The sequence below is a fragment of the Melopsittacus undulatus genome, chromosome 7, assembly GCF_012275295.1.
Source record: "Melopsittacus undulatus isolate bMelUnd1 chromosome 7, bMelUnd1.mat.Z, whole genome shotgun sequence".
Classification (NCBI taxonomy): Eukaryota; Metazoa; Chordata; class Aves; order Psittaciformes; family Psittaculidae; genus Melopsittacus; species Melopsittacus undulatus.
Window position 1 is genome coordinate 38,067,052 of NC_047533.1, and position 26,618 is coordinate 38,093,669.

The 26,618-nt window shown below is 35.5% G+C and overlaps 1 protein-coding gene across 2 annotated transcripts; it reads left to right on the top strand.

Moving 5' to 3' along the window:
- Positions 1-39: 39 nt before the first annotated feature.
- On the top strand, positions 40-18,970 carry FBXO8 (F-box protein 8). Of its 2 annotated transcripts, none has more exons than XM_031045792.2 (6): positions 40-223; positions 5,534-5,870; positions 8,105-8,231; positions 15,682-15,800; positions 17,342-17,538; positions 18,334-18,970. In XM_031045792.2, the coding sequence occupies exons 2-6, from the start codon at positions 5,545-5,547 to the stop codon at positions 18,519-18,521; spliced, it is 957 nt and encodes a 318-aa protein (XP_030901652.1). In that variant the 5' UTR covers positions 40-223; positions 5,534-5,544; the 3' UTR covers positions 18,522-18,970. The 2 variants fall into 2 exon arrangements, with proteins under 2 accessions (XP_030901652.1, XP_005145582.1); XM_005145525.2 differs by having other exon boundaries at positions 91-223; positions 5,537-5,870.
- Positions 18,971-26,618: the final 7,648 nt, after the last annotated feature.

Here is a 26,618-nt window from a genome sequence, read left to right on the forward strand (position 1 = left end):
TCCCGCCGGGGTGACGTCACTTCCAGCAACAACAGCAAACGTCAAACTTGGCAGGCAAGGAGACGGGGCGGCGGTGGTGTTTGTGCTTGCCGAGGGGCCTCCGCTGCTCCCACCGCCTCCCGCGCACGCCGGGGGCTGCTCAGCCACCTCCTGCCCGGCGAGGCTCACGCACGGACTCGGGCCGGGCTCGTCGCGGCGGCGGTTGGGACCCGAACTGGCACAGGTACGGACCCTGCGGCTTTCCCTCGGGGGATGGCGACTGCGGATGGACGGGCGGCGCACCCAATCGAGAGCCGGGGCCATTGGGACGGCCCAATGGCACGAGGGGGCGGCACCCGCAGGGCTAGGTTTGCTGGTGCCCGGTGGCTGGGGATCTGCTGTGTCTCGGCCTGCGGCAGCTGAAGTCTTAGTGCCTGTCTGTGGGAGGCGGTTTCGGGGTTCCTCTGGGCAGCCGCGGCCCTCAGCGAGAGGGGTGGTTCCTAGCGTCCCTCTGTCAGCTGGGGCTGCCCTGAGCGTGAGGGACTTGCTGTGCCCCTAATGCTGACGCGTAGTTGCCTTGAGTTGGGTTTGAAAGGCTCTTCCGTCAAGGTATCGCAGGCCTCGGTTAGCAGTGCAGCTACGATGAACGAAGCTTCAGGTTCCGTAACATCGGAGGAAGAAACATTTGCCTATTCGGATAGCTGCGGTAGCCAAGAGGCAGCTATAGGGCTCAATTGCCATGAGATGGAGGGTGTTTATATCGAGTGTCAGGTTTTATTTCATAAAGTAGAAACCAGTACCAACACAGCATTAATCTAGGATGCATTTAGCTTTTAGTATCCTTCAACATTACAAAAGAATGTATTGTACACTAACAAACCGACATGCAGAAGACATGATTAAAATTGAAAGCAGACTGACAGATAACAGACAGAGCCAGAGAAGATCAGCAATCTGTAAGCAAGCTTGTTATTTTTACTGTGACAGTTATTACAGCCAAGCTGTCAAAAGGTCCCTGTTAAATAAAGTTACATAACTGGAATTTCTGAGACATTTGAGAAACGTACATTTGAGTGGAGAGAATGGAGATTGAAAGCGTATGTTCAAAATAATTTAAAACTATAGTTCTAGACACCTTACTTAAAAGGCTTTGTAATAACAGCTAATTAACACATGTTTCATGAATGAGTTCTCAGAGGATTAATCCTGGATTCCTACAAAGTTTATGGGGAAAACAAGATGTGATCTAACAAATGGCATATAAACTGGCGTATATAGCTACACACATACAAAAGCTTGTGAATTTCCAGCACCTGGTTCTTGAATGGTTTAAATTATGTCTCATTTTGTTTCTTCTCTGAAATTTATTCAGTTGGTACTTTAAAGAGCTAATTACATTTTTTATCATTTTTTAACATTAAAGATACCTTTAAAATTATTTCTGCAGTAGTATGTTCTGTATAAGTATGTGAGTGCATTTTAAAAAGGCCGGTTTATTGAATGACACAGAATGGGGTTTATTTTCTGTCTTGGAGACATTTCTAGTGTCAAATAATTTGGAAGCGATTATTTTGTCGGTGATGTATAGCAATTAGCTTTTGTGTGGGGAGAAAAACCCTGTGAGCCCTGACAGGAGCTGTTGATAATCTTTTTAGCTCAGTATTCATTAATGGAAGGTATTTTGTGAACAAGAACTTCTAGCTGAATATTGCAATAAAGGTATTACACTAGCAACTTTGGTTTTGGATATCTGGATATTTTATTCTGGTCCTTTGTGACAACTACCAAATTCTTTACAAGTACTGTGTATCGCACACAAAGATAATCTGACTTTGAAGAGGTTTAAAAGCTGTAATAAGATTGCCAGATGCTTACCTGGTAGCATAAATTCACTTGATAATTGACTGGGCACAGCCCTTCTGTGGACTGTTTATGGTAATGCTGCTGGTCATCTTCTCTCATCTTCCTGGTGTATTATGATTATGAATCTTGTCACAGTATAATTCTTAAACCATCTTCAGATCCTTGAGTTTCCTGTTACTACTTTTTTTTCTTTTTTTTCTTTTCTTTTTCTATTATAAATAATTAGTATTTTCAGAAGATTTTTAACAGTTGGGAGATAACAAATGTGTATAGAAATATGATTTTATTGTAATAATATCAAATTATGTGAGAAAAGGTAGAAAAATATTACTAGCAAAATAACTAATCTGTCTTACAAAAAGCTATCTCAGCTGACAGATTTATGCTTTTAGCAGAATGTTCCTTTCTCTCTACTTGACTTACATTGTTTGCAAGGAATAGGTTCTCTCATTTCATCTTTTGTGAAATGTAAGGTTTAATACTGCAGTGTCATATTTCTTCTGGCTGATTTCCATTGTCTTAAGGTTAAGGACTTGAAATAATAAAAAAGGATTATAAAGCATCGCTCTTGGTTCTCTCTGTCCCTGAAACTAGTATTTTGGTCTTAGCTATTTTATTATTTATAGTCAGTGCTATATTTTCAGGCAGATTTTGTTTTCATGAAAAGCTGCACTGAGAAAGTGTGCAGATTATATTGGAGTTACACCTACATGTGTATGTATACATTTACCTCTTTCAAAACTTACGTAATTGAATTGAAAGGTCATTATTATTCAGTCCTTCAGATCATCTGATATCTTCTGAGAGTGAACACAGCCTCTGAATTTGACATGTGCGTATTTGAAAGTAAAATGCATTGTTGTCAGTGTTCAGTTTACTCATGGGGCGAAGATCAAGAATTGGTTGAAGCCTCCCAAGATGTTTAGTTTCCTTTAGATACACAGTACTGCTTACCAAGTACTGTACTTGAGTAACTAGGAAGCTCAGATACAATGACTTGCAAAATAGGAGCTTTATCTTAATTGAATCCTCTAGCACAGTGATAGTAGCCCTTTCTGAAATGTTGTACATGCTCAGAAATACTGTATTCCTTGTCTGCTCTTTTTATCCTTTGGGAAAGTTACCTCCTTCCAGCCCTTGGGTGTTACCACCTACCCCCACAAGTTGGTATTTAGCTTGGTTCTTCACTGCTCATCACTGTATCCTCTGCCAGTTTAGCACGGGCAATAGCAGCAACAGTTGGAGATGGAGCAGACCTGATGAGTTTATGCTTGTAGTCCCGAATGCCAATTATGGCACACCTACCTTTGATTCATTTAATAGCTCTTGATTTTATTCTAACAGCAGTTGGTGATCCTACTTTGGGATGAAAGTTAGTAACTTCCTTCTCCTTAGAGTGATGTGGTTGTTCAAAACCAGAAAAAGGTGGCACTGAGCAACTGCATCACTTTTAGAAAAGTTGCTACCTTTTATTTTAATATAGCTAGGCAATGAAAAATAAAGGCAGAGTTCTTGTGACAAAATATGTTTTATGTACAGCTGAAACTTTCATAATGCTGTTCTCAAGAAAATGAGAATACCTTCTTTATGCATACATTCTTGCAGCCAGTGGTATATCCTACTTATGGTTGCAACTCAGTAAGCCTTACTTTTAATTGCCTGATATTTATAGCAGTTGGTCATGGTTTAGTCTGTCTCTGTATAATAAAAAAAAAATAAGCCAAATATCTGTACAAGAAATACGAATAACAATAATGATGAATTTATGTAAAGTCTTGCATATTAATAAATTGAATATAATACATATGACTATAGTTTCTTCACAACCTTGGCCTTATATAGGAATGAATTCTTAAACTTTCCCTGAATGGATGGTTATGTAGATAACTGCTTCACTGCTTCACTATCCAGATGAACCTGTCTTGTGTTGACTTCCCTCTTGATTGTGGTGGGGTTTTTTTTCCCTGTACTTTATCTAATTTCTCCATTTTCTCCCATAGTTACTCATTGCATTCATGGCTTGTTTCTTTCACTTTATGTGGAACAGTTTCCATTCATGTGTTAAAACCCTGTTTTTAATTTCCCATGCTAAAAAATATGTGTAATTTCAGATACATGTGAGATCTTAGCAGACCAGGCCATCAGTGTTTCTTTTTTGAAAATCAGCATTGGGAACCTACAGATTACTGATATGATTACTTTAGTGATCTGTCATCATAATAAAGGTTGAAAAGTTATCTCCATATATATACTACTTGTGACAGGGTTATGATAACTTTACCATACTGAATTAGTAAAATTTAATCATACTATTTTTCCCTCTTGGTAAATATAGGTGCTTACTGAAATTTGAGTTATGGCATTCAAAAATCTTGACAACTGACTAACATTCAGGATCTGTTGTCTTTATTCTCATCTGCAGCAAAGTTTGACGAAAAATACCCCACATTGATAAGTAAAATATAGAAGTCTTATCCTGAAGTTTTTATGCTACTGTGCAGGAAAGCTTGAAAAGATATTTTGGTTGCTGTCGTGGTTTAAGCCCAGCCTGTAACTCAGAACCACGCAGCCACTCACGCCCCCTATCTTTCTCCCCCCACTCCCAGAGGGATAGGGAAGAGAATCAAAAGAGTGTAAATCCCACTGGTTGAGATACATGCAGTCCAGTAACTAAAGTGTAACACAAAACCACTACTGCTGCCACCAATAATAATAATAGTAATAATGATAAGGGAAATAACAAGGGGAGAGAATATAAAACTAAAAGGGGAAAAGGAAAAGAAAACAATAAACACTAGTGGTGCACAATACAATTGCTCACCACCCGCTGACCAATACCCAGCCGAACCCTAGCAGCGATCTGGGCCTTCCGGGTAACTCCCCCCAATTTATATAGTGGGCATGATGTGCTGTGGTATGGAATACCATTTTGGCTAGTTTGAGTCAGGTGTCCTGTCTTTGCTTCCTCCCAGCTTCCCATGCACCTTCTCACTGGCAGAGCATGAGAGACTGAAAAGTCCTTGATTGGAGTAAACACTAAACTAAATGTTTATAGCAACAACTAAAAACATTATTGTGTTATCAGTGTTGTTCTCAGACTAAAGTTGAAAACACAGCACTGCACCAGCTATTAAGAAGGAGAAAAATAGCTGCTACAGCTGAACCCAGGAGAGTTGCTCAGAAACAAGAAACAATGAATCCTTAATTCATTATCAGTTTTTAAACTTTGTATTAATGTCAGTCACAGCCTAATTTTGTGTGCTTCTCACTATTCAGGACATTGTTATATCTTCTTACATTTTATAGCACTTCACTGACTCTACATAAGCTATTTTTATTACATTTTAAAGGAAGTTTGAAGATAATAAATCCAAATGTTCTGAAGGTTAACGCTTCTTAACTTGCATAGGACATAGATACTGTTTGTTACTATTCGCAGAAGCTTAGTATTAATTTTATAACTCTTCAAGCAGAAAAGCTTTTGTAAAAATACCAGTTTTTATGGGTTTATTTTCAGTATTTATTCAGTTGCTCCACTGAAGACAGATTATATTGTCAGCATAACTTTGACAAAACTCACTTTTTTCCTATTTGAATCAATCCTACAGTTTTATTTTTCCAGTGTGTGCTGAGTCTGTCTTGCAAATATTCATATATAGCTGGCAACATTTAATTTGGATTTTATGTCCAGCAGGCTCGCAGATGGGTCAGGGACTCTGGAGAGTTGCTAGGAACCAGCAACTGCAACACCAAGGATACAGTGGACAAGGCTATTTTACAAGAGAGCATGGTAGGAGGATAGCTGCCAACAGTGTTTCCAATACAAGCCATCGCAAACAAGCCCAAGGAGGCATTGATATCTACCACCTGTTGAAGACCAGAAAAACTAAACAAGAAGGATTCATTAACCTGGAAATGCTGCCACCAGAACTTAGTTTTACCATTTTGTCATACCTGAATGCAACTGATCTCTGTCTAGCTTCATGCGTCTGGCAGGATCTTGCTAATGATGAGCTTCTTTGGCAAGGGTAAGCAAAATAAGTAAATAAATTTAAAAAAATCACCTAGGCATAAATATAAATAATTATCAGATTTTAAATTTGTCTCAATATGTGCTTTTTGTCACAGTAACCTCAGCAAAGGTTTGCTAAGTTAAATAAAATTTGACACAGGGGAAATATGAATATAGTTTAAAATGTCTTATTCTGGATTTCTAATTACTGTCAGGTAGTAACGGAGATTATTAGATACATAAGTGTGCTTGGTACAAGTATACATGTGTATTACTGCACACTCATTGTTTGATATATCATGAGGGAAAAAAACAAGAACTTCACTTTTGTATTAGCTCAAAGCACATCTCAAATGTGTGTATTATTACTTCTCTGAACTTCAAACAAATACCTGGCTTGAGCAAACAGACCTATTCAGCAGGAAATCCAGGTAGAAAGGGATTCTAACTCCTCTAATACTCTTGTCTTAGTGCAACTGAAGTATATATATGTTTTTTTGGAAGATGGTGATAGAATGGGGAAAGAAAAGGTCAGTTCTGCACATGTGTCAGGTGGAATTTCTGCAGTCTAATGGAAGAAACACATTTATATACATACAGAGAGTTTGTATGTCCAGGAAACAAATAAAGGAATGCTCTATCAAATAGTATAAGATCAAAATTTAATTAAAACTATTTTCTGTGATATTTGATGTTTTACAACACTGGGAAAGACTCATGAAATCATACTTAGTTTTAGAGTAGATGGTCAGCAGAACTTGTATCTTTTTTCACAATATATTCTTGCCCTTTAACTCAACAGACAGGAAAAGTATTACTGCTGAGTTGTTGTTCAGGTCCTGTTTAATTCCCTTTCATTATGTTCTACATTTCTTCTTTAATCTATTTCTTTGCCTCTCTACATTTGACTTAAGCAGCTTTCCTTATCATGCTTTATGAACTCAGCAATATGGTTAATGCAATTATAACTTCTGAGTCACAATTGTTCTGCTGTTAGGGACTGTTTTCTTGGTAGGAAACAGGAATTCTAGTTAAGATCCTGCTAAGCTTCTAAGTTGATTTCAGTATCCATTGTATTTTACTCAGTTCTTGGTATAAAAAACCCACACTAAATAAAAATAAATTCCCTGGACCAAAGATAGGAGAGATTCTTAGTTGTATGTAGTATATATTCTTAAAATACAAGGAAAAAAAATACATATTTTCCACAGATTTCATCCTGGGAAATAGCTCAATCATTTTTAGTAAAATTTTCCCAAATAGTACTCAGTTCAGAGTACACACTTTGTTAGTGAAAATGTGTCCTGATTTAGCAAATTGATAAAGATGTTAATTTGAATAATCTCTATAGTTATCTTAGTTTTCAACATTGCGTATGCATTGGATATGTTTGTTTTCAGTTCAGGAACCTGGGTCTAATTTGGACTGAACTCAGAACTGCAGCCACAGGACTTGCCAAAGCCTAAAATCAAAGTCACTCCCATGTCCTCAGTGGCTGCCTGCTGGGTCCTAAACATTGTGCCTAATTATTTACAAAACAGATGCGTTGAAGCAAAACTACCAATTCAGTAAGGAATCTAGATAACAAGTGGGTTGCCCAGGAAGTGGAAGTTCAAGACAATTTTAGATGATGTCATCAAAGAGACTGAGATGAACATAAACTGATGAAACTAAGATATGGAGTCAGGGTGTGATAAGAGGGAAAGAAGCTGAGAAGTAATGGAAGATATAAAGGGATGGGGCTGCACTGAAGAATTAGGACTGGTCAAACTGGAAAGAGGCCAGGTGGGTGGAAAAGGACAGTCAAGGAAAGTGATATAAGTTAATGGCATAATTTTGTGCAGATGTGGAGTCCCACTCACTGTACAGCTGGGGCACAAGAAAAGAAGCACAATTTTTTAATCTGTCATACTGCTGCAGAGCAACTTGTGACAGTTACCCACTGTTCAAATACTGGAAGTGACAGAAGTCTCAGCTATGTGAATGTCGTTATGATGCCACCTACTGGGTTATGTTTTGAGATTGCATTCAAATACACCAAAAGCTGTGAGAAGAAAATTATAATCATATAATTGGAAAATTTCAGCAACATACATATAAAAGCATGAACAGCTAAGTGTAACAAGCAACTTCTTTCTAACTTTTCATATAATTTGAGTATTTGACTTTGCAGTCTTGATTACATTTTGCTTCTGTAAAATACATGAAATACAGAAAGGAATTTTAATAACAGACATTCTATTTTCATAGGTTGTGCAAATCCACTTGGGGTCACTGTTCTATATACAATAAGAATCCACCTCTAGGATTTTCTTTTAGAAAATTGTATATGCAGCTAGATGAGGGCAGTCTCACCTTTAATGCCAACCCTGATGAGGTAAGTGAACTCTTATTGATAGTAGTAAACAGTTAAATAATTGTGATTGCTGTTTTATAATCATAGCTAGATTAAAAGCTAAGTTTTAATAGTTGTTTTGGTGGGTTTTTTGTTGGTTTTTTTTAACATAGGAGTGGTTAATAGTAAGTTACAGCCCTATCCTGATCATTTTTGCAGATGGTACCTGTGCACATCATTAACATGGCTTGCTTCTTAAGCGCTCTGTACAGCGGTCTAACCTATGAATTCCAGAAATTCAGAAATACTGACTTAGAAATGAGACAGGTATCCTATACTGTGGAGACAATGGTGAATTTAAAATTAATAATAATAGGCCTGCAGAGTTAGTTTGATCCCACATCAGTTATAGTAGGGTGAGGTATAAAGTAACACAAATTACTTCTATGAAATTTATGGCTTCTTTTAAGAGATTTTTTAAGTATTTTCACTGTCAAGGAGCAAATCTTGAAATATTATGAAGATGACATTATGAACTATTCTAAAGATCAGTTTGATTTTATTTCTGTGGATGTTTCTTATGCATAGATATAATCTTTCTTTATAGTACGTAACAACGTAGTTATTTTCAAAAAATACCCCATGTCAATCTAGAAGGTTTCCATATATTGATTCATGAAACTAACTGGGAAAGTCAGTTTCTGCTTTCACTCTGTCACCTTTCAGAGAAGAAAAGAGTTTGAAAGTAGACAGCTTTTGCCTGGGAGATATGCAATTAATGCCCAAGTGACAAAGAGAGTCTTTTGTTTAGAAAACCAGACTCCTGCTTCATGTTTCCTAGGAAAAGGTGGTACATAGTACTGAACAAAAAGTAATGTTAACTTCCTGAATGTATTTGCACATACGGAAGGAAGTGGTAATTGAATAAATCCAAAGTAGGAAGAGGATTAAGAGACATGAAAAGGTACACTTCTAGGAGCAAATAGTTCATTCTGCTGATATACAGAAAACACAAATGTGTAACCGCAGGGTGAAATACATAAAACAGTTTCATCGTTACAGTAATGTCATGTTGTTTAAATTCTTGCTTTATCTCATATTCTGCTTGATAATCACTACTCTTATCAGTCACAAATTACAATATTTTGTAATTTCTCTGTTAAAGCTCTGCCTTGAACTGTGATACACAGTGCCACTTGAGTGATTAGCATTGATTTTCAGCAGGATTTTAGTGAACTTAGTAGTAAATGTAAAGTTTTATAAATGAAACACGATATTTAGGTAACTTAAATGTTTTTTAAGAATATACCAAGTTTTAGTTGGTAACAGCTTTGTCTCCCCAAATTTCTCTTTGTCTTTCAATTTGTTTTAATATATATTTTTTTACACTTATATCTTCATTTATAGTATGCTGTTGTATTCCAAACTAATTTAAAGTAATCTTGGCAGGTTTAAAGCATTTGGTGTCTTCACAAAAGGCACTGGATAAAAAAAAATCATTTTTTTCCAAGATCTGCAAGTTAGAGCTACCTTGTAGTATACCTAAATCAGTTATTAAATCTATTATCCTACTCTTACTTTTTCTGGCTTCATTATGGTATATTGTACAATAGTAGTACAAATGACCTGCTTCAGTCCTAATGAGAGACAAGAGCTTCAGTATATCTCCTAAGGGCTTCTGTTCCTCTCTCCCTGTGGAGCACCATAGCCTGGTAGGAATCATTCAGGGCCTGAGTTTCAGGAGAATTCACAAATACTATTGCTTGTATTGTTCACGACTGTGGTATTGGCAGCATTATGATTGTAAGGACACTGTGACTGGAATATATGATATGACATGACATTCCACTATTACAAATTGCATCTCCGAATTTCCTACCAAACTCTGCTTTACATTTGATAACAGACCTGATCAAATTACTATAAAAATAGGAATACTTACAGCCACAGGAGCAAGATTCTCCAAAGGACACCGCCCATGTCATGAAAATGGGTAACCAGGCTCCACAGCAACAGCTCCAGAGCTAGCGGTGGCTCACGGGGTAGGGAAGAGCATCTACACACTTTGTGGTAGGATTCTCTGGTTAGCCATTGTTGTGTGCATGGTGTTGTGGTATCTGCTGTAATTTAATGTACTGATTGTGTGCATGAGCTTGCATAATACATAGCAGGTGTTCACATTCTGCTGAAAGGATGTGCCTAATCACATTACACATAATCTAAACCAAAAAAGCTAAAAAACTCCAGTGCATGTTTGGTTTCTCTTTTTTTGTTTGTTTGTTGGTTTTGGTTTTAGGTTTGGGTTTTTTTGGTTTAGTGTTTGGTTTGTTTTTTTCATATTGGCAGCACTATTGTAGCCAAGATTTTGGAGCTTGGTTTTTGTTTCTTGGGGAGGAGGGATGGTTTAGTGTTAGTATTAACACTTGAATATGAACATTATGTTGTTCAATCTGCCTACATGGTCTCTGCTGTATTTTATTCTAAAGAGTGTATGGTGTATGTGAAGTGTTTCTCATGCAGCGCTCATTTCATACCTCACATGCTTATGACTTGGAATTTGTAAGCAAACAGAAGTTATTTCTCACTGTTTTGTATATGTTTCTAATTCCCTACAAGATATTTTGTCAAGTTTATTATATAGAGCTATGTAACATAGTTAAAATTGGAACTGAAGGTGGAAGGATTGGTCAGGAAAGATTTTTGTTTGGGTTTTTGTTTTGTTTTACATAATGATAATGATTCTAACTGATGCTGTTTAATAGCATTTGTTTTTATGGATCTGTTGGAATCTGGACTGTACTGAAATCTCAGACTTAAATGAGGTCAGGATTTCATTTATGTAGCATAATTACAATAAAGTACAGTAAGACAGTGCTTATACTAAACCTGGCTTTCCACTCTTCCAATTGTCTTTTTTGTTACCAACTGCCCTTAGTTTTTGTTAGGGAGGTCAGTTTTCTGACCTCTGCTTGATTATAAAGGTATTGTTAGCCACATACATAAAGCTACCTTACCTGATTTTTAATTATAGTCTGCAGATGATGGAATATTTACTGTACTGTATATTTCTAGCCCAGTTTTTTTAAAACTTACCCTATTTCATAGGGATCTACTAAGTGAGCCAATTTTGAGATGCACTGATTTATTGAATATTAAAAGTATGTGTATGTCATAGAGGGAGGATGTTCTTCTGTGTGATTCATTTGAAAAGGTGGAATAAACCACCTTTTGAAAACCTTTTGAAAACTCTACATTAAAGTCAGAAAACTTTAATCTTGTAAATTATTAGCTATGGATTCCATGTAACATGAGAAATATTTCTACCTATGATTTCTGCCATCATAACTGCATATCACTGAGACTATTTTAAAGACATACAGTGAAAGAGACACTGTTTGTAATGTGATATTCTATATGGTGTCCACATTTGTCAACAACTTGATTTGTAACTTAGGAACTAAGAATCACAAAAATTTCTGTTGGAAAATATTACATCAGTACTGTGTCTTTTGTTACAGAAAATGCACCATGAAATGTATTAAGATATTGCGTTTCCTTAGAAAAATGGGATTACTAATACCATACATGTCTAATGGGAGTAGTAATACCATACATGTCTAATCAGTATTTACTAGTAATGCTAGTGTTACCTAGTTAGCAGTTGAGGCCCTACTATGCCAGACACATACTAGCCCTAAATAATTTATCTAAATAATTAAGCTAGTATATCAACTTGAATTCCTGTTTCCTGAGCTTTTACTTAATAATGTTTTAATTTTGTTGGTGATCAAAATAGTCTTTTTGTTAATACAATAGAGATTAGAAAGAAATCAGCATCTTATGTTGATATCTGTTATCCTACCAAAATGTAAAAACATATAATCTGCAGAATTATAAATTGCCTAAGAATATTAATATACTTTCTAGTGATTTCCTTAGTCACCTCTTAAAACTTTTTAAACTAAATAAATTGAGCATGTGTACAACCATTTATGTGAAATTTGTTGCTGTAGACAAATGTATGTGTCATATTTTCTTGCACTACTTTTAAATAGGCATTGGGTAAAAAGCTTCAGTGTCTCTCAACTTGAACTTTGCAACAATTCAATTTAAATATTAAAAAGAGAAATCATGTATATGGGTAGAAAAATGCTGATTCCAAAATTTCTATGCAAATATTTTTTTGGTTTAGTGTTTGGTTGGTTTGTTTCATATTAGCAGCACTATTGTAGCCAAGATTTTGGAGCTTGGTTTTTGTTTCTTGGGGAGGAGGGATGGTTTAGTGTTAGTATTAACACTTGAATATGAACATTATTATGAACATATCTAAACAGAGGTGGCAAAAGCAACTACAAAAATTTTAATACTGACTGCTGTATTAAAATATTCTGAAAGTACTCTTAGCAGAGAATAAAATCAATGCAGAAATGAAACCAACTCTGAAAAAGAAAACTTTTTTAGTTTATATATCCTGCATAGATATAAATGAATGGAAAACTTCTTGAGAACAGGTAGAAAGTAAGCAAGGATTGTCAATCCTGTAGCAGAACAGGTTGGTAAAACAACCATTGTGTGATTGGGCACACAATGAGCAACTGTAAAAATAACATTGAAATACAACAAATGGCTTTTTTGGTTGCTATTAGTCTATAGTTATGTTGTTATTTGCATATGATAATTTAAATTGGCACTTTAATACATTGCAGTTTTATCTAGAGCTGTCTGAAATTCAGTGGTAACATTCTTGCCACAAAGGCAAGGTATCCTTAAGGTGTCTTTCCTAATTCTCCAATGTTAAGAACATTACAGTGACAAGCAGGCTCCTCATGTAAGTTAGGCAGACATAGATATACTGGAAATCTTGGCTGTTATACTATTCACCTAATTACTCTTCCATTACATCAGAATTAGAAGAGCATGCCATGTGTGTGCTCATTCCCAAGTGTTAAAAAGACCTCTTCGGACCTGGTAGAAAGTGTCACAGATCTGCCAACCTGACTTCAGTCACATGTATCCTAAGAGAATCACCAGATGACTGATAATCTTAGCATTGATTTTAAAATGTGTAGAACTACTTATTTCAGCTAGCATACCTGCCACAAGCGAGCATTTTGGCCACCAGAAGTGATTTATTTGAAGTGAAGGTTCTGAGAGGAGTTCAAGGCAGTGTTTACAGTGTTACAAAAAGCTGATTTGATGACATGCCATAAATCTTGTAAATGAATTTCATTTGCTGTGAGCCAAACTTTAAGGACTTTAAAGAGAAATCAGGTTTCTATTGTTGCAGAGTGTTTGTGGTTGTTGAGGAAGAAATAAAAAGGTGCCTAAAAATGATGGCACATGCTGAAGTATATTTTATTTATGCCCTGTTCATTTGTGAAGAAGATGAGGAAAATGAATAACGAGACTACATTCACAGAGAAAGATACTGTTAAGCATTATATGTGGTGGGGGGAGATACTGAGAATTAGAGACAGGGAATAAAAGTGCTTTGCAAAGACGTGGTTTGCCTATCAGGTGAAGATTGCACATTGAGATGAAATCTAATGCATGAAATAAATTACTTATGGCATTTACTGTCACAGTGAAACCAACTCACTGTATGTCTTAAAGAAGGTGTTATTTTTATCCTGCCTCATGTATGACATTCCAGGTATTTTCTGGATATGTTGCTGAGGTGTTTGTTAAATAATTGTAGCAGGAATATTACTGAGACTCCCTTTCCAGGCTTCAGTTTGTATTACCTTAAGCAAATACTTATTACTGAAGCAAACGCGTAAGTCACATTAAGTGAGGATATATGTAAAGGGTATATATGTATGTTCTGCTGCTAGTCTTGTATAAATTGCTAAAATATTTGAGGAGTTAATGCACAGTTGATGTTCATTTTGATCTCCCATTTTAGTTTACTCTTTAGCTCTAATTCAAGAAAGCACTTTACCTTATGTTGACCATCCATATTATAGACAAAATTAAATATGATGTAGTTTGAACTTAAATGTAAGCTTGCAATGAAATACATGTTTCATTACAGTCCTAAATGGAGATTCTTCTTAAAATCTGTGCCTAAAATTACTAGGATTTTTCTTTTTTTGGTCTTGCCTATATAATTTTTTTTCCATACCATTCTCTTTAAAAAAAAAAAAAAAAAGCGCTAATTAACTTCTATTTTCTATAAATATAATTTATTTTTTGCTTGATAAAACTGAGACTTTGCTTTACTAACCAGTTTCATAAAACAACTTTCCAAACCTGCGCTCAGTCCTTTATTTCTTTTTTAAGCAAAATTGAAGAGCACTGGGAAGTGACAGGTTGCCACTACATCTTTATAGATGTAGTGTAAACTGAAAGGGCAGCCTTGCAAAATATTGTGAAGTCTGATATCAGAAGATTTATGAAAAAATATCTTAGAAGTATTTTAAAGGTGATTTAGGTTGTGGCCTTGGTGCATTATCCTATGCAGAAATTCACTGCCCTACACATTTTGCATTATTTCAACACTGTGGTATAGTCAAGAGATATTGTAGTTAAGTATTGTAACAATTCTTTGTAACAAATGCTCAAAACCACTCCGAGCCCCTGCCAAATTGAATTGAAACTAGTTGGTTAGTTATTCTCAGATTTAGATTTTTGTTGTTAAAAAATGTGAACATGTTAAAAATAAGTTGGTTTTGATTTCTGATACCATAAGGGAAATAGTTTTATGCTTTGGGATATTTCAATGAAAAGAAAGAATCCAGAATATCACTGGAATATTTTTAAATTAGATTTGGCATGTGTATTCCGTGAGAAATGTGTGCTTGGCAAAGTGTGGAAAATTCTGGAAATCATAATATCAATACAAAGTATACACAGTTCTATCTTTTTAAACTTTTTTTTTGTTTGTTAGGCACAGTGTTCTTTTTTTCTGTGTACGCATATTTATATATGTTGATATTTACCTATGCTTTGAAATCCGCGTGCTTGTGTTTATTTGCATTATTGCACATTTAAACAAATGCATTTAATGCATCTATTTGAATGTGATATGTTGTATACATGCAAGAACATTAATGTTTTAATGAAAGGTACTAAAGGCTGAACACATTATGGCTAAGATTTTTTTTATTTACAAAAGTTAAGAAATTAAAAGTTGTGGACCCTGCATCATTGTATATGCAATTACGAAAGTATGAAAACCAAAATACTAGCCTACACTGTAAAGAAATTAATAAAGAACTGACATGCTTGCTGTAGGGTTCATAATTTTAAATTTCTTATCATGAGTATACGTAAAATCTCAACCATAACAATAGATTTTTTCTTTGCATTTGATTTATAATTTTAGACTATATTGTGCATGTTGAAATGTGATTCTGAGAAAGAAGAATCATTCCAAAAAACAAATCAACTAATTAGTAGGATTAAGTTCATACACTGCCAAGCACAATACTTGTTCCTAAACATATTATGAAGATTATGCATGTTTATACATACGTGTGTTTTATCTCAGGGAGTCAACTACTTTATGTCCAAGGGCATACTAGATGATTCGCCAAAAGAAATAGCTAAGTTTATCTTTTGCACAAGAACACTAAATTGGAAGAAGCTGAGAATCTACCTTGATGAAAGGTAATCTGAATTTCTCTTGAGACATTTCCTATTCACTTTCAATGTACTGCACCATTCAACAATATTTTGCTTGTGTTGATATAATTTTATAGATACGTAAATGCAACTAAGTAATGCTGCTGCTAAATCTGAATAGTTACTCAGTTCGAATATTTATTAACTATAACATTTTATAAGAACCCCTGAAAATACCACCTATAACAAGTAAATATCACATCTTGTACTTTTTCTGCATTTTTGCAGTTCTGGACATTAATTGTTTTGAAGTTATAGTCAGCATTTAAACTGCACAGGATAATCTTTGTGCTGTATTACATTCAGATTTTATAGATATTTTGCTGCACTTTACCAAGAGGTAGTAGCTTTTTAACTAATGTTGAATCATCTATTATTTGGGTGTCTTGTATTTCTTGAAGGAAGTTAACACCCACCAATTGAGCATCCTTTTGGAGACAGCATGAACTGCAGTAGGGAACACTCTTCCTACTGTAGCATGCTCTTCTACTTCCACAATGCTTTCTCTTGCCCTCCAGGATACCCTCAGGGTGGGGTAGTGCAGTGTCAGGAGACTGGAGCATCAACACATTTTAAGAAAAGTTGAAAGAGGAGGAGAATAATAACTGGACATAAAAAGGAAGAGCAGAGGGACAGGAGTGCTTCCAGCAGGAATCCTCTTCTGCTTTTCATCCTCCTCAGCCTGAACAACTGAAGGAATAAAAGGAGTCATTCTGTAGTGGTATCACCACTGACAGTCCTGTGCTGTGAAGCTTAGATTATCAGTTTTTGTTGGCAATAGAAAAAATACAAGCCCGTTTAACAGATGAGATTGTAAGTTAATATTAGCAACCCATACTGCCATTCATCTTCCCTTCATAAACAGAGTGTAATCAGGCCCTAAAAATAAAACTGGGTTTCTAAATGTTGAAACTCCCCTCCTAGTACTGAAATGTTTAACAGAAAGGATAAACATATGAGAATATCCTTTGGTTCACTTGAAATTTATGTCCAAATTTCCTTCAGATGTCTTTTGCACATCTGTTCATGTAGGCTAGTCTGAATCCCTTAGATGTTTCTGTGTTCAATGGAAAACGCTTGAGAGCATTGCACCCTGATGGACTTAGACTTTAAGGGGTTTTGTGACCAAATTTTGTCAAACTTAAGCCTGGTTTTAACGAGATACTCCTGTAACAGCTTCTACTTAGGCACCAAAATATGTGACATACATGAATCTATTCCTTTTACTTTCTTTTTTAATGGCTTTGTCAGTTTAAAGGAGGTGAAGCTTCTATGTAGACTGTGATTGAATATGCATATAAAGAAACTTGGAATTCTGATTAATGTGTATTTCTATTGTATTGGGTTACTACTGTATCTGAAAAATGGGTTTGTATTGGCCTGTACTGTTATTGATAATTTTGTTTGCAAAAGTCAATGGTCATAAGCTATTCTAAAGCTTTCATATTTATTTTTTTAAATACATGTTTTCATATTTAAACAGTTAAAAGAAAATTCTCTAATTATGTGGGATTTTATTCTACTAGGCGAGATGTTTTGGATGACCTTGTGACACTGCATAACTTCAGAAATCAGTTCTTGCCGAATGCACTGAGAGAGTTCTTCAGACACATTCATGCTCCTGAGGAGCGTGGGGAGTACCTTGAGACTCTCATAACAAAGTTCTCTCACCGATTCTGTGCTTGTAACCCTGATTTGATGAGAGAGCTTGGCCTTAGCCCTGGTAAGGAAAAAAAATTTGATTCAGTGGATCAGTGTTTGTATTTCTGGATGTTGTTACTATTTATGATAGTTTTTAAATCAGCACCTAAACAAGTATTTCTGAAAGTACAAACATGGTTTGGGAGGCTTCAGTATACAGGCATCATCCCACTTGAGATAAAAAAAGACCAAAAACCACCCATACAGATGCTCTTCTTAGGGCTAGCTGATAAGTGGGGTTTATTTTCTTGTTATCTTTCCTCCATTTTTTTCTGTGCTCAAGCTCTGTACTATCTTGAAGTTCCCTCTTGCAAAGTCTTACACACTTAACATTTTGCCTTGTGGATAATCTCACAGAAATGAGAAGGAATTTTGGGCCTCACTGAAGTTAACAAGTATTTATAATTAGTTTGGGAGGAGCCATTTTTCAGCAGTGGGACTGCTTACATATTTAAAGATAAGCTTTAGCAAGATGTTGACCCTAGTTTGCAAAAACTTCAAGAATCTGTTTAAATGAATGTGCACAAAGCCCTTAGTAACTTTTGGATAACATAGAAATATTAAGAGATTTGTAAATGCTAATTTGGCAATGTGCTGACATTATTACTTTGAAAATTGCCATATTAAATTTTATTTCACTGGGATAACCTTTTGAGGTGTTATATAAGTGTGGGTATACGTGTGTGTGTGTGTGTGTGTGTATATATATAATTTTAAGCCCAGATGATGAAGACTATAAGGTACATGGACAGGGAGCAATATTTTAATGATCACAGTTTCCTTTCAGCTTTTTTATAATTTATTCTCTCTTGTCTAGATGCAGTTTACGTACTGTGTTACTCTTTGATTCTACTTTCCATTGACCTAACAAGCCCTCACGTGAAGAACAAAATGTCAAAAAGGGAATTCATCCGAAATACACGGCGAGCTGCACAGAATATCAGTGAAGATTTTGTAGGGCACCTTTATGACAACATCTACCTTATTGGCCACGTGGCTGCCTAAAAGCACAATTTCCTAGCACTTAAAATTTGTAATTTTCAAAAGCTACATCAGTTCAAGAAATTATTTTGTAGAGATGGGGGTTATTTTAGTGCTGGTCATTCTAACCTCTGTATGCAATCAGAGTTTGTGTGTGTAAGTGTGTGTATGTGTAAACTACCTTTTCTATCTATTTACCATGGAAATAGAAAGATTTGGAGATCTGTTTTTCATAATTTTTTTAGTTTTGCACAAAACCACAGCCTGACACGGCCATTTATGAATGTTAAACTGACATTACGGTCTAAGCTGACAAAGTGGTGGATTTGTGCATTAGATCTGCTTGAAACTTTAATAAGTTCATTCTTTTTAGAATACCATGTAATGTGTATATATTTAACTAAAGAGATTTATAATCATAATTATTTTATTGTAAAATATTTTAACTAAAATTTCTTCTTTTATCTCTTAAATGTTGTACTTCTTTCTTTTGAATTTTTTTACAGTGTTGACTACCTCAGTTATGTAATTTAGAGAAGTATTGGTCTGAATACTGCAATGAAGTTTACTCTAGGAGATAGCAGAACACTTGTTAAAGATGATATACTGCATTGACTAACTTAAATTAGCATATTGCCAACCTGCTATTCACTCAATTTTAAAGAAGATTATAACCGCTATTTTAAATGAATCCTGATGTCATACAGGGACAGCCTAGGGAAATCATGCAGTTTACCTGGAGAGTTTACCTAACCTATATTGTAGATGCTAGTTACTGGGGACACAGGACAACTAAAATTATCTATTCAGCATGGTGAGAAAGGAAAAATCTCAGCAGGGAAAGTGGTAGGGGCAGCTAACATGCTTCTACTTTCAACTGCTTCCCTCAGTCTAGAAGTGTCAATGATGGAAATGCCTAGACAAATATATACCAGATGACTTGTTGCTAAAGCTGTTAAAAACTGACTGTGCAAGATCACAGCAGTGACTGTGCAGGACTGGAGAGGCGACTTGGACTCAGATCCTGAATTACACTAAGTCTGAGATGTAGCTAGGTTTTAAATAGTTATTGATTTATGAAAATATTTCAGATATGGTCTCGGTCAGGTTGTGTTTCACATTTTCTGAAGTGTGTAGAATAGCGCAACTGCTGTGCGTGTGCAGGAACTGAATAAGGATTTGCCTGGTTTTTGTTCAGATATCTCATAGAGCAGTGCTTTTCTTAAATAGTCATACTACGTAGTTGAAATCAGCTGTTCCTGATTATGTTTGTTTACATAATATTCAGCTATCGCTAGCATCTGGATTCATCATGGTAACAAGTAGATTTATCCTTTTTCCCTATCACACCATGAGGTGAAGTACGAAGATACACTTAGTTCTGTTTTACAGATTAATCTGATTTTTTTTGTGTGTATGTAGAAAGCCTGTGGCAGAGCGAAGGATTGGATGCAAGTCATACTCCTCATAGGCACGCACTTTGCCCACACTGCTGCTTTCCATTTGGCACCTAGGGAGTGTTACATTTGTCTTGGATACCAGAAGGATGACAATGACAGCCCTCATAAGGGCTACATAAAGGACAGGGAGGAAACAATGTAGCTACTGCTGCGATTTCAAGTGTGTAATACATTTTGGTTATAGCTCTGGTCCACATGCAAAAATGCACCCAGAAAATGTTGTGGGGTTTTTATTACTTTACTTTTAATCAAGAGAAAATGCTATTTGTATTTGTAGCATAGACAGCAAAAGCCAGGAGCCAGCAGCAGCACAGCTATTTTCCAGACAGCTTTACAGTGTTCCTCCTCTCTCTTGGGATAACTTCATCCTGTATCATTTCATATATTTCAGGAAGCCCAAGGATGCATTCTGCAGTGGTCAATTAGTATCCAGCACAAATAAAGATTATATGGTACAGTGGGGAGCATTGTTTAAGGCACAGGTGTCTGGTCCTGTTAAAACACAAAAACAAAACAAAAACCAAAACAAGCTGGAAAACTTTTAACATGATCTGTAAAAACAGTGATAAAGGATAAATATCTCTGTGCTCCTTAATGTGATCTTACAGAAGCTGTAGAATATGGCTTTCTAGAAAACACTCCTCAGAAGTTACACACTTAACAAAAAGAATTCAGTGAATTTTGAAATTACAACTAATCTTATCAGGAGATGTTTTCTTCTCAAACCACAAATGCAGAGTGAGAGTCTCTTCTGAGTAACATTTATGTTAACATTAGTGACACAGATTTTGATTTTCCATTGATACAAGGGTATGAATTGCTAATTTGTATTTCTCTTAATTTCCAGTTACTCTCAGTTCCCATTCTCAAACAGATAGAGAACAAAGCCTCCAGGCAGACAGAATGTGTTTTTTCTGGAATATCTGAGTACATCTATTAACAAGGTTTAGAAAGCTTCAGGGCCAGTGTAACAGCCAAGAAAATAAATTGGAAGCAGGATTATATGGTTAGTTTCCATAAGACACAAGTCCAGGGGAAGAGAAAAAAAACAAAACCCTAATCACATACAGATAACAGCATCTGATGTTCACAATAGGATTTTGAACTGTTAGATGGTTAGCACCCAACTCATGGTGTATGTTATGTTACTAACTCAGAGTGGAACAGAAAACAGTAAACACAACATGCCAAGTGTGAATTCCCATAGGGGTAACCAAGAAACAAAAAATTACAAGAGACATGTCTTCTGTCATCTTTTTAAATTTATGGCTTTCTTGTGGCAGAGAAGTAGGTTTTCTTCATTTTAAGAATGTAGATTTTGCATGACGTTAGGCCATTTTCTGTCTTAAAAGAAACAAAAAAAATAAGCAAGTGTAACAATACTCCCATAAAGTGAGAAAGATAAAGTCTGAATTCTCTTAGTCATCCTCTAAAACCCCTCTAGCAACCCAAGTTTTGGGCTGTGTCTTCTTCAATGAACTATTAGTACCTCCACATACATTGAAAAGAAAACAGATACTTCATTGATCCAGGTGTCACTAGATTATGTGATGTGGGAATAGCTAATTAATAAAACACATCAGAAGACATAGGATACAGGATCCCAAGCATAATTACATGAGCAGGATCATACACATAGCTGTGAAGTGATTCCTGAGCTATTGTGATTCTATCACTGCTTGTCCTTTGAACTTTGGCCATGGGATGTTGCCTTCATGCTGATTGTACACAGCACTGAAGGAAGAAATGAGCCTGCAGCCCATCCCCCTGCAAACACTAGTTATTCTGGTGCTAAAAGACACCAAAGTTGTACACTGAATGGCTGTTTCTGAAATTTTGCTAAGTTTAGTGTATCCAGATGTGACAGAAGGACAACAGTTCTTTGTTCATGTAGGGGGAGTGAATGTACCTGTGTCCATGTACAATGTCACATATTACAGATCATTTTTGCCTGTATTGAATTCTTAGACTCATTGCATTTATTCAAGGAATACAGCATATATTACATATTCACATTGTTTAGTTATAGATAGCGTCTCATACTCTTCATTTTCTCAAAACTTTTTCTGTCTTAAATACTTTCCATACTCTAAACAGATTTATTCAGCTTGGCTTTTTAAAATAAATCAAAGCTGCTTCAACGTACAAAAGCCCAAACAATTGTACGTCAGAGACATGTTTGTCAATTTTGAAGTGGGCAAGAAATTTGCATTCAGGGGAAAAAAAAAAAAAAGTCAGTTTGTTCTCTTAAACCTTTCCCTCCCACCCCCCACACTGGAAAAAGAAAAATTAGAAACAGTTTCAAAATACAGATTTAGGAAAATAAACTGTCTAGCTGGGTAAATAAATGTTACTATTTCCTCATCAGTATACACCAGTTTATTGATGTTCTTTACATAAATTTATCAACAGGAATTGCTCTTTTTTGAAATAGTTTTGTTCTCTCTGTAAGGCTGTCATTGTGCAATCTGATATTTTTGTAGTTTGGGTTTTAGAAAACAACTATTAAGTTATTTTAAGTACTTAAGCAAAATTGAGATATACCTACTTGATCATGTTAAAATGTCAAAATAACAGCATTAAGTATTTAGAAAAGCCAGATTTAGTTGTGTTCCATTGGATTGGGATTTTTTTTCCTTTCACATATTTCATGTAAGTATCAAAACTAATAAACATTAAGGCTGATGACTTGTTCTCTGCCATTGTAAAATCTACTACTCTAATCTCAAAAGCACTATTAAAATGGACAAAGAACAGACTTAAAGGATTTCCTGTGTCTCCCATAGGCACATTATGGTTTCATTTTGCCTTAAAGAGAAATAATATACAAACTCTTATAATCTACATATAATAGTGATTTTAGTAAGATAAAATTTTATGTGAACTTCTAATATTATTTATCAGATGTTAAAAGTTAAGACTTACTATACAATGTGTGTAATTAGATCATAACCAGATAGCTAGTATTAGTTACAGAAATGAACATGTATGTGAAAAGTTTCAGAGAGATCACATTGCTCCTTCATGAGTTGAGTGCTTTTGCTGACAATGATAGTAAATTTGCATTTTCCTTTCTTATTCATATAAACAAGCTTAGAAAAGAGATTGATTAGAGGATATTTACACAGAATACTTCCATTTCCTATGTGAATTTTTCTTGTGTTAAAAATTAACTTTCTGTATTTGCTTTATAATTTTAGAAGGCAAAAAAAATGCAATTAATTGAAAGACGGAAGAGGCTCTTATTTTCATATGTGGTTCACTTGTAGCACCTCATGCAGAAAACAAGCAAAAAGCACTTTTCAGATTCCTAGCAATCCAATGCATTATTTTTAAGCTTAAAAATACTACTTATTGGATATGTGTACATGACAGAAATCAAGCATATTTATGTGAAAGCAACATGGTCAGGATATCAGTTCTTTTCAGAGAAAATACTCATTTGTAAAAGTTAGCTTTCTTCTTGGCAGCATTGGAGAGGAATGTTGGATTTAATTTAAAATGATTAATGAGATTTTGTCAGACTCCCTGCCTTTACCACCACTGCAGTTTGTCAGCACAACAACCTGGGAAACCCGGACGCCACTCTGTCGCCCAAAACAGCTTTCCAGGAAAAAATAAACCTGAGTAACTAGTGCCAGGTACATGTCAATGCTATTGTCTTTCAGCTGTTGAAAGTTTAACTCTTAAGTTCGGACATTTACACATTCTGAGGAAGTGAACCTCATTCATTATTTCAATAGTCTGGTTTTGACAGTAAATGCCAGTATAAAATGTATTTTTCAGAGCAGGCATAGCCTTTATTATTAGCCTTGTGGAAAATCCTATCATACATGCAGATGAGAAATCCTTTAAGAGGAAAAAGAATAGCAGAGCTTGTCCAGGTAAGCTTTTTCTGGAGAAAGACCTTTCTCATTTTTGGCTGCATTCCATTAAGAGAATCTCATTGTCCAAGCCATACACCCATGGGTAGGCTGCAGATTGGCAAGGAATGCTCTGTTGGACTGGAGGTGAACACATCTGTGTGCACACATATGCTAATAGCCAACCCCCAAGAAATTCACAATACTTTACATATGTAACAGTAACATGAGAAAATGAGCAATTCTTTTGAAACGTAAGGTAGATACTGAAAATTATTTACAATTTGTCTGTTTCACTTTCCTTGTGGGATTTTATTTTGTTGGGCTACAGCTTGAGCATTGTGTTCTTCTGACGCATGAAATACACAAAAAAAATAAGACTTTCATTTCAAAAGGAGCCTTCCCCTTCCAGGGAAACATATGTCTTCCTAGGCTGTGCAGGTCTTTCTGCAGTCACATAACCCTGTATCAACAAACTGACCTTTCCTTCACTCCCGTAGACCCATTTACACATAGTTTTATCCACAAAGTCAGCCGGCCGAGAATCCTGTGAGGCTTCACAGGGATATACGTGGTGAAAAGGACTTTGTACTGGTTTGCTGCACCATGCAAACCAGTCCTCATGGGGCATGATGACACAGGTATCATGATTTTGCATGACTTCTTTTATCTTTCTTACATGTGAAAAGTATTTTCACAACTGCTGTTTCCCCATCTTCACTCCATAATTCAGTCTAATTGCCATAATTACATGTAACACAATTGAATCGAAATATATTTTTATAACTGGAGACCTTAAGCTTGCTTGCCTTCTGAAGCATTAATCACCTGCATGACAAAACAAACAAGGAAATCACAGAACTGCTTTAAGAGTGCTAGAGAAGTGCATCTCTCAGTGTGCTGCTTGGTGACAATCAAGATCCTGCATTTTTTCTTATTTCCACTTAGGAATTTGTAACAATAAATGTATTTGTTACTGTTCTTTTCTGTCTAAAGTCTGACAGTATCTTTTCTGATTTGTACTAGAAAAAGATAGTTTTGTTGGTCTGCTGGGTTTGAGGATTTTTTCCCCCTCTGACATAACCGCAAAATTTGCAGTACATACACAACATTCAGGTAGCACAGTAAAAATGTGGTTTAAAAATACTTTTTTCCCCTATATATAAAGTTTGGATGTAGTAAAATACAGAACTAACATGATTAGTAATCAGCTTTTGTTAAAACTTTTTTTCAGCTTTATTAAAAGTAAATCTATTCATATATTATTTATTTTTCTTGATATTAATTGTTTACAATGTACATTGTGCTGTGTAATGCATACTGAAAATCACAGCATAAAGGCCTAATTTGAAGATTTAAATGATACTTTGTGCTGAATTCCTGTATAAAGTAGAATTTACTTAAAATCATAAAGTCCCTGAAGTGCCTTGAGAATTCTTTTGAATAAGTAATATTTGGTAATATTAAATTAAAATAATAAAATTTATGGTCTGGGTAAAAAGACACAAATTAGTAAAAGGGGGAGAAAGCCAAAGGAAGACATTTTCTTTGGTAAGACTTTTCATTAAAGTCTTCATTAAAATTAAAATTTTGTTAGTTTTGATGCAGATTGAGACAGAAGTTTTCAAGTGGCGAGATCAGCAGTTTCTGTAAGTTGATACCTGGTCCCAGTCATATTTGTACCTTATCTTCCCTCTTTCCTAAAGCAGTAACGTAACAGCCTTCCTGCCCTGCCCAGCAAGTCTGCTCTTCAACACAGCAGTCTGCTTTGAAGCTGAGCAGTCTTCCCTTGATGCCTACTCTTCTCTTCCCCCTAATTAGAAAATGGACTGTGTGTAATCTTGTTACTGTTAAAATATAGTGTTCTCTGTAACTTCTTAACACTGGTTAAATAACAGAAATAAAATATATTAGTTGTTAGGATGTACTCTCAGTGAGTGCTGGGATCTTTTAAGTACAGTCAGTTGTTCTATTATACAAAAGACAGAAAAGGAAGCCCACATTGCAAATTATACAGCATCATGTCAATAACTTCAATCTATCTCATGATTTTTCCAAACTTATCCTTAAATTAATTTTGCAAATGTTGATTAATGATCTTTAGTCTATTTTAGAAGCTGTTTGCTACACACTTGAACTAAGCAGAGTTTTACATAGAGAATGAGAGTACACTTGAAGAGACTTGTCTGCATTATCCTTACAACACACCTAACAAGACATAGCCTAGTAAAATTCTGGCCCCATCACTGTCAAAAGCAAATCTGTAATTCAGAGAAGTAGGGTTGGATGTCATTATGGTTTGGAACAAGCAAAAGATTAGGAGTATGTTTAATGCCTCACCCTATGACAGCCCCCTCTTAAGCTGATAGCACTGTGGTATCAATTCCTACATAGCAGTATTCTCAAATATTTTGATAACCTGTTCTCAGTAGGAAGAGAAACAAAAGCAGGCTGAATTTCTGGAGGCTTTATGCTTACTACAAATAGTGAAAGTGATACTTAATACAAATGATGCTTTAGTCAAAAAGCATTTAACCTCAGAGAAAAAAGAAATAGTAAATAAACAAATAAATATGTCCATGATGCATAGGAGATCTGTAAAATAAATTTTTATTTATAGTACAGAGTTGCACATGTACAGGCATAGAAGAATATTGGTCTAAAAGAAGAGGTGTGTCAGTTTCAGTAGATTATGATCTAATTTTCTCAAGCAGAGAATAAAGTGCCTTTTTGATTTTGCCCGCTTTGTAGCTATGTCTCAGGTTATCAGTGTACCACATAATCCAGCAAAGGAGAAT